The 12,778-nt window shown below is 37.8% G+C and overlaps 1 protein-coding gene across 2 annotated transcripts in view; it reads right to left on the bottom strand.

Annotated features, from left to right (window-relative positions):
• DSC1 (desmocollin 1) overlaps positions 1 to 6,534 on the bottom strand; it is a 30,389-nt gene extending 23,855 nt beyond the window's left edge. Inside the window, exons 1-4 of one of the 2 annotated variants that reach the window (XM_064578831.1) lie at positions 6,088 to 6,534; positions 2,947 to 3,031; positions 1,444 to 1,646; positions 156 to 275 (exon numbers count right to left, since the gene is read on the bottom strand). In XM_064578831.1, coding sequence (XP_064434901.1) covers positions 156 to 275; positions 1,444 to 1,646; positions 2,947 to 3,031; positions 6,088 to 6,150 — 471 coding nt within the window. In that variant the 5' untranslated portion in view covers positions 6,151 to 6,534. The remainder of the gene's footprint in view (positions 1 to 155; positions 276 to 1,443; positions 1,647 to 2,946; positions 3,032 to 6,087) is intronic. The other variant, XM_064578832.1, reaches the window with a different exon arrangement.
• Positions 6,535 to 12,778: the final 6,244 nt, after the last annotated feature.

The following is a 12,778-nucleotide window of genomic DNA, read 5'->3' as shown; positions in this document are numbered from 1 at the left end:
GTGTTTGTCACTGATTTTTTTTTTTTCTAGTCCTGGTGAATGGATGATCCTTATTAGTACAAACAGGTTAAAGGCCTGATTCCATTCAAATGGAAAGTTTTAAAAGTAAACAAGCAAAACCTCTACTATATAAAGTCAAACAAGGTAAAATGTACCTGCTGAATATGTTGTGGAAATGGACCTAATGAGTTTTCCATTAGTGAACAGGGAATAGGGGCCCATCGTCTCTTGCTGCGTTTGAGAACTGTGTCTCTGGAGTGCCTCTTCTTGGGAGCCTGCATGTGGTGAGAGACGAAGAAATACAGCCCTGCCTCTCGTCAGGAACTGTGATTTTCACATGTACATCAACATGAGGAAAATAAGGAAGGCTTGTACATAATGATATCACAGGTAATACCCAAACCATTTCTGTTTTTTATTAAGATACATACATGCACACGTAAGAACCAGTTTCATTCGATTTAACCAGTTAATAAACCAGAATTTTGTAAGGCATTGCTGAAAGATGCCATCTTGAGAAGTATAAACCCCCTAAACTGAGATAATCTGTTAACAAATATCTAAAAACTGATTTTATTCCACTAGGCGTGGTACAACCAATATTTGTTAAAACATGGGCTACAGTGCAAAACATTTGTATAACAATGCAAAGACAGAGGTCAGCATTTGTTCAAGTATATTTTATTTTATGTGATGTGGGAACTCTAGAGTATGAAATAATGTTTTATAAGCCTTCTCCTAAATTTGTAATATGTGTAATGCATATTAAAATGTGAGCATATTCTAAGTTTGGCGAAGAATTCTTATAATCAGAAGGAATTTAGCTGGAAAAGTCTCTCATAAATTAAATTACTTATTAATAAATTATTCCACAAGACTTATTTCATGGTGCAGAATTTGCTTAAAGTGAGATTTCTGTGAATTTCAGTAACCTCTCCCTTCCCACTCCTCGATCACTAGCACTCACTGCAAGAAAATGAGCCTGGAGCCAGAACATTCCAACCAATCCTGTGGGCTGGCTATACTTCATTCTCTGAAGAGAGGGACCCCGTGGCATTTTCTGTTAAGATGGGAGTAAGCTGTAGACAATCTCTTTAAAGCGACTGGAACCCACAGTCACTTGGGAGAAAGCTACTCAGGGTGGAGTGCCACACCTCCAACCTGAATCAGTTTTCACTGAGTTTTAGACTCAACCCTGCCTGTTCTTCAGGTTGGTTGTGCTAATTGCCACATCGCCAACCCCTATCTGAAACCTTTGATAGGCTGCCGAGCTGTTCATTTTTACACCATTTTGTAGTTAGCTCTACCACTCCTTGAAACAGTCTAGTCTTTGCATAGGTTAATTAGAAGTGGAATCAATAAACAAGTGAGTGTTCAGGAACAATGATTTTAGCGGGGAAGGAAATACATGAAATGATGGACTCTCATAAGCAGACTGTATACCTTCTTTCCTCCCACGTCCAGTACGATTTCTATCTTTTTCTGTTCTTGGCTCTGGCTGTCTGAAGGAAAAATGGAAAAGCTCTTCCTTTCAGAAGACAAAATGAGGTTATGTGTTGTGTAAATGGAGCCATCTTCTAGAATCCTGAAGTCAGGATCGCTCGACAGGAATAGGCGGGCCGACGGGAAGCATTCCTTCAGATTCGCTGCAGGGAAGACATTTGCAGTAATTTGTAAAATAAAACAGGAATAGAACAGGTTTTACAGGAATGACAACAGACAGTAAGTCCACGAGAAGCAAAAAGAGGGAGGTTACGCTTGGAGCTTGTTGAGTACCTGCTATTATAAAATTGAGGGGCCATGGAAATTAAATAATTAAATAAATGGAGTCATAGTTTCCATTATTTTCACCATAAAGTAATTTGTGAAGAGATATAAAATATTTTCTTAGTGTCCCTGGATTTATTGTTTCCACTTTAACTCTTACTTATGGGTTTGTACATATACATACAAATTTATCATTTTATATGTAGTATATAACTGTATGGTATCAGTAGATTTGAAACGTGTCAGCAACAATCTTTGATAACTAAAACTATCTTGCAAAATGTAAGAAAACTGGCCTATACTTGAGCAAGTATATATAATGGGGTTATATAGTATATATATAATGTATATAGTACATATATGTATATAGTAATGTAGTATATATAATGGGGTTGTTATCAAAATATTTCATTTACAGATTCATATTTAACATATTTAGCATATTTGCTATGTGTCTATAGAGTATAGTTTGTATTATCTTTTAAGTGTTTTTAGAAGATATAAGGCAATGGATTAATTTAAAACTTCAAAGCACTGGGCAAAATGATGTCTTTCTTGGAAAGGATACCACTTCTGTATTCAAGGTGTAAACTTAAGGCCAAAGAAAAACCTGATAAAAGGAATGTGACTCTTGGACTCAGAGCGACAAACCTATGCTTGAGGGATGGCTGTGATAGTAAGACTTGTTGAAATTTTATTTGACTTTCCCCACGAGCTATTCTGTGTAACAGATCACATAAATTCTTGGCGGGGGGGGGGCGGGGGGTACTTGTTCATTATAGTCAACCTCAAGCACAAATATTATTTAGGGACAATTTAAATTTTAACACATCTGTTTAATATCTAATCAATTAAAGAGCATTGGCTTTGGAATTTTGGCAGCAGATTAGTTGATATGGATTAAACTATGCCTCTGGTTTTCATGCCTTCACTAGTCTGAACTAAGCTAATTTAGCCCTTTGATGTTTGCTAATTTTTCTGGCAAGAAAAGTATACAACTAACTTGGTACTTCTTTAATTGTTTCTAACCACTACCAAAAAACAAGTAGTCCATCTTTCATTTTATGTTGAATTTTAATGCCAAGTAGCTATTACATGGCTTTATCCCAAACTTTACAAGAGCAGCCTGAAGCTAAATGTAGCAGTTAAAACTATGAAATTCTTAATGCCATTTCTCACCTTTGCCTACAAGTGTTTCGGCCTGAAGATGAGAAGGAACTTGAAGAGAAATTTTCTGACAAGCATCGCAAGATAATATTAAAACCTCAAAAAAAAAAAAAAGAAGAAAAAATCAGGAATTATATTTGATCACAAGCTTTCACATTACAATTTTGTCTTAATGATAAAAATAATGTCAGTTTCAGAAACAAATTTATCTTCTGGTCCTTCAATATTTTTCATATTCATTTTATTTTAAAGATTTATTTATTTTATTCTAGAGAGAGAGAAGGTGGGTGGTGCGGAAGGACAGAAGGAGAGGGAGAGGCAGTCTTAAGCAGACTCTGAGCCTGATGCCCAATGCCATGAGCCTGAGATCAGGACCCTGGCCGAAACCAAGAGTGCAATTCTCAACAGATTGCACCACCCAGGCAGCCCCATATTCATTTTAATAGGGAAAAGCGAAGGAAGTGGCTTTAGGGGCACCACAGTCATTTAGTATTAATGAAAATTAAAATGAACAATAGTTCTTAGAACCCAAATCCTATTGTATCATTTAAAAAAAAATGGGTTACAAACAATTGATTTTATATAAAGATTGTCTTCTCTAAGGTCATCCATAAATGTCACTCTGATTTCTTAGCATGAAGAAAGTACTTAACTTTGGAATTTAATGATCACATATTTGTACACAAATCATCATTTCCCACAACTCCACACAATTTGAGGTTATAGTTGATTAAGGTTAGAAACCATGAGGACTTTTTTTTAACTTCGTAAAGAACAACACCCACAAATCTTCACTCATCTCAGATCACTCCTGGGACTGGTTTGGCATAAACTTGAAAGTCTAAATGATCTCGAATCAAAAAATTTTGAAAGTCTAATGATCTCGAATCAAAAAACTGGTCTAAAAAGAAGTATAATTCAAAATATAGGGAGTAGCCTTCAACAGGGTAAAGATCGGTAACTAAATTCAAGACACAGCTATTGTTTTAGAAAGCTAGGTAGTTAAAGGAAAGAAGATAAACTATCTGGGGAAAAAAGTTATTAGCTTAAAAGTATCGACAGTTTCAAAACATAGTTTGCTTCTTTTTCTTGGCATTTTGTATTTATTTGCTTCCTCTTCTGTTTATCAAAATGACTGCCTTTTGATTATTTAAATATAAGATAGAGCAGAGCTATATTTCCCAGAAACAGGTCAATTTTATGATTAATTTTTCTGAGGTTGTATTTCTAGAGTTATGGGACATATTTTTTGGGAGAAAGAAAGAGGAGGGCATTATCGTCTATACCCCGAGTGTGTAGTTCATTTCCAACTCAATTCAATTCCATTTGCCGTATTTTATCAGCCTATTTAAATAGTTTGTAATTTTACAAAAACTCTGTTATGCAGATAATACCAAAAACTGGAATTTAAAAAGTCAATTTGTATTCACTTTAATTAATTAATTATATTTATTTATTTTTTTTTAGCCTCCCTGTTACATGTTTTCACAACACCCACACATTTCCCTTCCCGGAAAGTAGCATAAGGCTAATCATATAGTCATGCACTGTTCTTTCTGTTTCCAGGCCTCAGTTCCATTAGCTTGTAAGCTACTGAAGGGGAAAAACCACACCTCTCTTGTTCTCTGTCAGAAACTCTGTGCTCAGCACATAGTAGGTGTTTAACAAATAGTTGCAGAATGAAATTTGTTGGAATTGTATTCAGTTTAAATAACCACTTTTTAAAACATAAGACGCTCTTATTTGACTTTTTTAATATACTCATTCTTAATGCCAAGGAATAAACTAAATTATATCCCAAGAACTTTCTGAACATAAAGAATCCTATTAGTAATGATCTAAATATATGACGTGGAAAGAATATTTTTTAATTGACAAAATATATATATATGTATGCGCACATCTGTATGTATGTATATGTGTGTGTATATAATATATCTAACCTATACATACACACACATGATTCTCCTAGGATGTAGCCACATTCCCACTCCCACACCAATCTTGTTTCCTTCCCGCCCTAGGACCCCCACTTCTTCGCTTCTGCCTCTGTAGGCAGAGCCAATGGAGGTCTGCAGAAGTCCTGTTCCAGTCTTCAAGTTAAATTCGCAGCTTAATGACTTAGAGGGAGCTGGGGTCAGACAACCTTTTAGCTATTATGGGGGTTAAGGATGGATGGGCAAGGGATGAACCAAAGGATACTGGACACAGCAGAGACCAGAAGCAAAAGAAATCTGGACAAATCCCTCAGAAATCTTTCACTGCATTTTACCTAATACTAATTTAAGGTGGTCTCTGAAGTTGTTGTTGTCCTCCCTACCCCAGGAAGTTACAGAATGAGAATTTGACCATCAACCGTGCATCATATATTTATATGGAGAAATTGTTTACCCCCATACAGTTAAATCTTTAAATTCTGAAAATATAACTTGAAGCTAAAGGATTTTGCCAAAATGGAGAGAAAAAAAAAAAAGGAAATTCCCAGCTCAGAAAATGCCAGATGGAGATATTGGACAAGTCCCCTTTCCCTCATCCCCACCAAAGAAAAATAGCACCTGAGTACAGACATACAAAACTCTGAAAAACCTAAGTGGAAGCCAACTTAATGGAATTTTTTCAATGACAGTCACATTTTTCTTTATTGTTTTTCTCAAGTTAAACCCCTTGCTCAAACTAGGAGTTCTGCTCATCTCTTAGCTCCTGGTGGGTAAAATGAAAGTCCTGGATAATTTGCAACTTCACCCAGGCTCCTCTTCCTCTTCTTGCAGCTCAGTGGAACTAAACTGTAAAATATCGACAGCTTATTTAATGACTCCTAGCAAAAGCAAACCTCAGAACCTTTAGGCCAAATGCCTGAGGAATGAAGTCATTCCACTACTCCTTAGGAAAACACCAGAGCAAAACTGAACAGGGGATTCCCTTGAAAAATGTTAACGTCCTGGCAGGGGGCACGTGAAGAATAAACAAAACACCTGTCATTCCAGGTCACAGATCTCTCAACCCTTCCTTGACTTTTCCTCAGCTCTGTTTTTGTTTTCCCAGTCTATCTTCTCTGCCTTCCACTGCCACCCTTACTGCCTTTCAAGCCCAAACTGGAAGGAGGAAGCACGTGGTGACATGCTTGAGTTCCCTAATCCTTTGGTTGTTACTCACCGAGAGACAGAAAAGGAGCTGCTTACAGAAGATGCTCCCTGGGGCAGCCGAAGCCACAGCCATCAGAAGTGGTCCCAATGGTCAGGGATGGTGGCTGGATAATAGGGCAGCTTGGGATGCACAGGGTGGCTTTAGCAGATTCCCCAATGGCTGGCACGTGCACGGGGTATGCTGCGGCCACCTTGACGCAGCGGAGCTGGGTTTGGAGGAGAGTCAGGAGGCAAGCGATAAAAGACAGGAGAAGGAACAGCAGGAGAATTGCTTTCCTCCTATTTCCAGGTCAGTCCTCCTCCTTCCAATTCAATTACCTCTGAATGTGCAGAGGTTTTCCTACAAAGTGGGGAGGGTGGGGTACGAAACACCCCAAAACCCAGTCACTAGCTCCTCCTCACAGCTTTCAAAATTTCTCCTGCCATTTGACACATAGGCAGAAGCAAGAGGGAACACCCTCCACCCTCGCCCCTCCTCCTTTTCCCCCCCAGGTTGATGCTCTCCAGTTATTACCCACTCCTACGTCCTCCCCTCCTTCTCGGCCTTATTAACCTGTCTTGCCCCTGGGTACAAACAGAAATGATGCACACACTCCCTACGAGGAAATGATGCCACCTCAGCTGTCGTTTTGGCAAATCAGGGGCCGTATGCATGTGCAGTCACAGCCATGGGAAGTTATCTCCCCATCTAAAGGTTTAGGTGTTGTCTGCTACCCACGACTCTGCGGCTCCCAGGGAGACCTGGCGCTCCAGTTACAGCGGGGACCTCGCTCTGCCTACTCCCTGTCATCGACTGGCCGCTATGGTTTGGTCTTAGGGGTCACAAAGAATTTAGCACAGTGTATACAGACCTCATAAAAGAGAATAAAGAAACAGCTGGGATGTAATTTTTGTATGGCATTCTTTTTTGTTACTTGTGAGGCAATATTTTTTCTTCCTTGAGTATCATTATTTGAGAGCAACTGGGATCTGAGACCAACTCTCTTTCAAATCACTCCATTCATCCTAATTACCGCTGCATCGCATGCAGGCTATCCTAGCCTAAAAGTACCATATTCCATCCAGTTTAGTTTTTTTAAACACTAATGACCCTTGCAAGGAGGACTAAAGCATCATTTCTCCTGTCACGACTCAGTGAGTTCAGTCTCTATGGCACCCATCAGCAGTGATGGACGTTAGGAAAGGAGGGTAAATATTTTCAAATGGCAATTGTTTCATTTGGCCTATAGAGAAGGAACTAAAATTCATATTTCCTGAGCCACAGCTAAAAATCAGGAACCATTACAGGCATTTCAGTGAATCCTCCCAAACAGCCCAGTAAGGGCTCCTTGTAGATGATGAAACCATGAGAAAGTAGGTGATCATCCTTTGCCAACTGACCCACAGACGATGGAGAAGTCAACATCGGAACCAGGCCTGACTGCCACTAAAATGCTACTTTTTCACACTCATGCTATTTCAATGATAAATAGAGACCTATATGTTGAAAAGGAGCAGAAAGTGATGAGGTGTGGGAAGCCTGGGTGGCTCAGTCAGTTGAGCATCTGCCTTCGTCTCAGGTCATGATCCCAGGGTCCAGGGATCGAGTCCCACATTGGGCTTCCTGCTCAGCGGGGAGCTCTGCCTCTGCCTGATGCCCTCCCTGCTTGTGCTCTCTCTCTCTCTCTGACAAATAAATAAATAAAATCACTGAAAAAAAAAAGAAAGAAAGAAAGCGATCAGGCCTATAAGAATTCAGCCTTGCTGAATAAGCCAGGTTGAGACTAGTAAAATGTATTCAGAAGCAGTTATAACCTAACACCTCCTAATAGCAGCCCATCACTCTGGAATACTGTGAGCACCTGGCCTCTTTTGTGAGAGTCATTCTATAGTCAAGTAAAATGGTTGTTAAACCATTTACATGATGAATTTTTATACATGAAATTACTCTTCCTGCTCTTGCTACTGACATTTCTACCTTGTGTTTAACTGAAAAGTAAAGGCACAGCCCAATACCCATGGTGCTGAGAAAGGAAGGATGAAAGATTTTCTTTTGGTTATTTGACAGTGGGAGCAACTCCTTTCCTGCATATAAGTATGAAAATAGTAATATAACTGTTTCTTTGCACGTAGAGGCTGAGAAGATTTGGAAAATAAAAGACCAGGGAACAAGAACTAAATATATCTTGTAGTATTTTATTGCCAAAGGTATACAAAGGTATACTACTGATAAATATATTCTGTGCCTGCATTGGAATTTGACTGCTCAGAAAATAAAGTCACTTTAATTGGATATCTTCATATTTGATACTTTGGGAGAAAAGAAAAGAATGGAAATATAGAAATAGGAATAATTACCTGATGTATATGTGCAGATCCAAGTGTAATTCTGTTTGTGTATGTTTCAGCCTGATTATCTAGGTGTATATTTAAATATAGGTATCTAAATATGTTTATAATACTATAGATTATTCAGAAAAAGCTCTATTTTATTTTCATTTTTATGTGTATGTTAGTTGCATTTTGTTTTAATCTATGTCTAAATTACCAGCATAACTGAATGATTGGTGGTGTAGTACAGTGGTTAGAAGCTTAGATTCTTCAGATTAAGAGTTTAGACTCTGTAGCTAGATTACCTGGGCTTCAACTCCTGGCTTTACTCCTTACTAGCAATATGCCATTAGGCAAGTTACTTAACCCTTCTGCACCTCAGACTCTTCATCTATAAAATGGGGATAATAACAGCTGCTAATTTATAGATTATTATGAAGATAAATGTGATAATACGTAGAAAACACTTTGAGCAGTGTCTGGCTCATAGCAAGTGCTAATGTTTTATACTATATAATTGCCTAAGTGTGCAATAAAAAGTTAAAGAGATGGCACTTAAGTAAAACAAACACAAAGTTATTGTAAATCCAAGGTCTCTTATGTAAAAGTTATCTAAAGATACACAAACAGATGTATTCATTGAACACATATTTAAGGGTCCATATACAGGACTCTTACCTCTGGTAGAAGATAAGCACCATATACCAAAAAAGAAAAGGAAGACAGGCATCTTATTAAAATTTTAAAAAGATACAAGTTTCTGGAGGAAAGTACAAATGTAGTTTTATTTCTAGTTCAAAATATAGGGTAAAAGAAGACACTATAGCAAATATTAAATATCTTAGCAATTCAGAGAGAAATTAAGAATAGACAAGGATTACATTCTAAATACAGAGTCCTGTAGAAGGAAAAAAATATTTAAATATGTCAGTATTATATAACCTGTTTCCCACCACAGATTTATGGTCATACAGAGAAAGATTTAAATCTAAAGACCCACGTGGCCTTTATAGTTCTTTAGTTTTTAGTTTAAGACATGTTGAGAAGGGGCGCCTGGATGGCTCAGTCATTAAGCGTCTGCCTTGGGCTCGGGTCATGATCCCAGGGTCCTGGGATTGAGCCCCGCATCGGGCTCCCTGCCCAGCGGGGAGCCTGCTTCTCCTTCTCCCACTCCCCCTGCTTGTGTTCCCTCTCTCGCTGTGTCTCTCTCTGTCAAATAAATAAATAAAATCTTAAAAAAAAATAAGACATGTTGAGAAAATATGCCTTCTTGTGAATTTCCAAGAATGTGTCTTATGGAAATACAGTGACAAATTTCATAAGAAATGTTTATGCACAACCAACTTGTTGAAAGTGTTATTTATGAATAAATTCAAAACCTCAAAATAGCCACATACTGATAGAGTTATTCTGTCAGTTGACCCAATTTATTTTAGGAATCTATATACATTGATGAATCCATAACAAGGCACTTTGTGTTAAATATACATGACCAAAGATAACAGAAACTACAGGGGTAAATGAGAGTGTGTGATCTTAATGTGGGAGGGTAGAAGTGTATGAATAAAGAAAAAAAAGTCTTAGCTATAAAAGACACATTGGGTCCCATGAGTTCAATGTACCACAGTGGAAAGCCCCTTCAATTCCACTGGACTCATAATCCTTTATCTGGGTAAAAGGTTATTGAAAATTAAAAGTAATTCATAAGTACTGATAATTATTAGCAATGTTTTATTGAGGTTACTTGCATAGAGTATGGATTAATTTTACCTTAAAAATGACTGCTTCCCATTATCAAAACTGTTGGCAAACCTATGAAAAGAAAGATCAGCATAATGTCTCTGTATGATTTAGAACTCTATTCGGCACTCACACCTCATTCAAACTGGCTTAAGAGAAACAAAACAAAACAAAATAGTTGGGGATAAAGGGATTTGTTAGGTCATGTAATTGGAAAGTCCAGGGATATCTTGGATTCAGGCATAGCTCGAGCCAAGTGATCAAATGATCTCACCAGGATTCAGGCATAGCTCGAGCCAAGTGATCAAATGATCTCTCCAGATCTTCCTTTGTGTTGGTTTCATTGTCATTCAGTTTCCTCAGTGTTGAGGCAAAGATGGCCACCAGAAACACTAAGATTATATTCTACCAGTTTGGTAATCCATAGTTGAAAGAACGTATCTTGCTTCTAGTAGTTTGGGCAAAACACAATTCCACTGGCCAAATTTTGTCCATAAGTTTAAAGTCAAGGGGCAGGCCAGATCACATGGGCAAAAAATGGCAGAGAGGTCATTGCCCAAAACAACTGTAGGCTATTGACAGAAAAAGGTGGCGTAGTAACTCGGCAGGCAAATATCCTCCAAACTGTCCATTTCTTTATTTGTCATTTCGATAATACTAATTATGCACCAAATCATTTATTAACAGCTTCTATACTCTAAGCACTACCCACGGTGCTGATGACAGAAAGCTGAGAAAACATGACCTTTGCTCTCATGGACCTAAAAATCTATTATACATTTTTGAAAATTAGTTAAAGTATTTCATATGATATAGTTTGGATTAAAATCATAGTGAAATGGACATAATGAATATTTTAGATTTTATTCACTTCTTGAAATTTCCTCTAATTTTTATTTTCTTTGCTGGCCTTCAAAGTTAAATGTTTGGAGAGCATGTTGTTTTTTTCTATGATACATGGAATCTTACTGTCAATTATTTATCTTACATATTAAAAATAATGTTATTAAGTTGATTTTTATGGGTAAGAATAGATGCTCACTACCTAAACTTTGTTAAGATAGAAAATTAGGGGGGAAAACTTCACCCATGATCTAAATGTAATCTTCCAGTGTATATCTTCTAGTCTAGTTTCTGTTTATAGAATTTTAAACAGGGGCGCCTGGGTGGCTCAGTTGATTAAGCGACTGCCTTCAGCTCAGGTCATGATCCTGGAGTCCCTGGATCGAGTCCCGCATCAGGCTCCCTGCTCGGCGGGGAGTCTGCTTCTCCCCCTGACCCTCCCCCCTCTCATGTGCTTGCTCTCTCTCATTCTCTCTCTCTCAAAAAAAAAAAAATCTAGAATTTTAAACAGTTATACTGTGCTACAAATTTACATTTTGTAGCATACATATTCCCTTTAAAAATTTTTATAAAACAAACATTTGTCCCAGATCATGGCAAGCCCTATATAGATATATCAATAACTATATTAAAATCCTTCAAATAAAGGCATTACAATTGATTTAACCACTCCCTAAGATTGAGTACTTAAGTTTTTCCAAATTTTTTATTAATATAAAAACCATCTCGAAAGCTAAAGCCTTTTCTGGATTTAGGATCATTTCTTGAGATAGAGTCCTACACATAGACGTTCTAGGTCAAAAGATATGAGATTTAATGGCTCTTGGTATATAAAACCAACTTATATCCCAAAAACGGAGTACTGATGTACATTCTCACTGACAATGAAAACAAACAGTAAGGATCCTAGCTAGGATGGAATAATAACATTTCCTTAAAAATCCTATTTTGATGGGGCGCCTGGGAGGCTCAGTCGACTGTTAAGCGTCTGCCTTTGGCTCAGGTCATGATCCCAGGGTCCTGGAATCGAGCCCCACATCGGGCTCCCTGCTTGGCGGGAAGCCTGCTTCTCCCTCTCCCACTCCCCCTGCTTGTGTTCCTGCTCTCGCTATCTTTCTGTGAAATAAATAAATAAAATCTTTTAAAAAATTTTTTTTAAAAATCCTATTTTGATGAGTAAGACGTTATCATTTTAATCTGAATTATTTGTCTGATCATGATGTCAAGTCCTTTTCACAACTGCTAAGCCACTGCATTTTTTCCATGATATACATGCTCTTTGAATATGTTGGCATAAATCAGCAATTATAAGGAAACTGGCACATTTGAAGTAAACCAAACAAGTTAATGATTGAAACTCTCTTCAATGGAGCTGCTTCTTTGAAGTAAGGAGATCGTTACATTTTTAGTTTCTAACCTTTTATATATTTGTGATTGAATTTGATGACAGTACAAAAGTATTTTTGCCTTATAAGTCCTTTGAAACACTAATATTCCCTGAGAAACTATTGGTATTTTCTAAAGTAACAACCACAAAACTCATCTAGAGCTTTATAAGTTGATTTGTTGGCTGGATTGCAATGTAAGTGTTGTCACTTTTATAGGAAATGTGATACCGACTCAAAGGAACCATTTCTAATTTATTTGTTATTAAACTGAAAATAAAACCCATTCCCAGGGGGCTCCTGAGTGGCTCAGCCGTTAAGCGTCTGCCTTGGGCTCAGGTCATGATCCCAGGGTCCTGGGATCGAGCCCCACATCGGGCTCCCTGCTCAGGGGGAAGCCTGCTTCTCCCTCTCCCACTCCCC

The sequence above is a fragment of the Mirounga angustirostris genome, unplaced genomic scaffold, assembly GCF_029215605.1.
Source record: "Mirounga angustirostris isolate CCGP_5_RB_7025 unplaced genomic scaffold, mMirAng1.0.hap1 SCAF_14, whole genome shotgun sequence".
Taxonomy (NCBI): domain Eukaryota; kingdom Metazoa; phylum Chordata; class Mammalia; order Carnivora; family Phocidae; genus Mirounga; species Mirounga angustirostris.
This window is presented reverse-complemented; position numbering and strand designations above follow the sequence as displayed.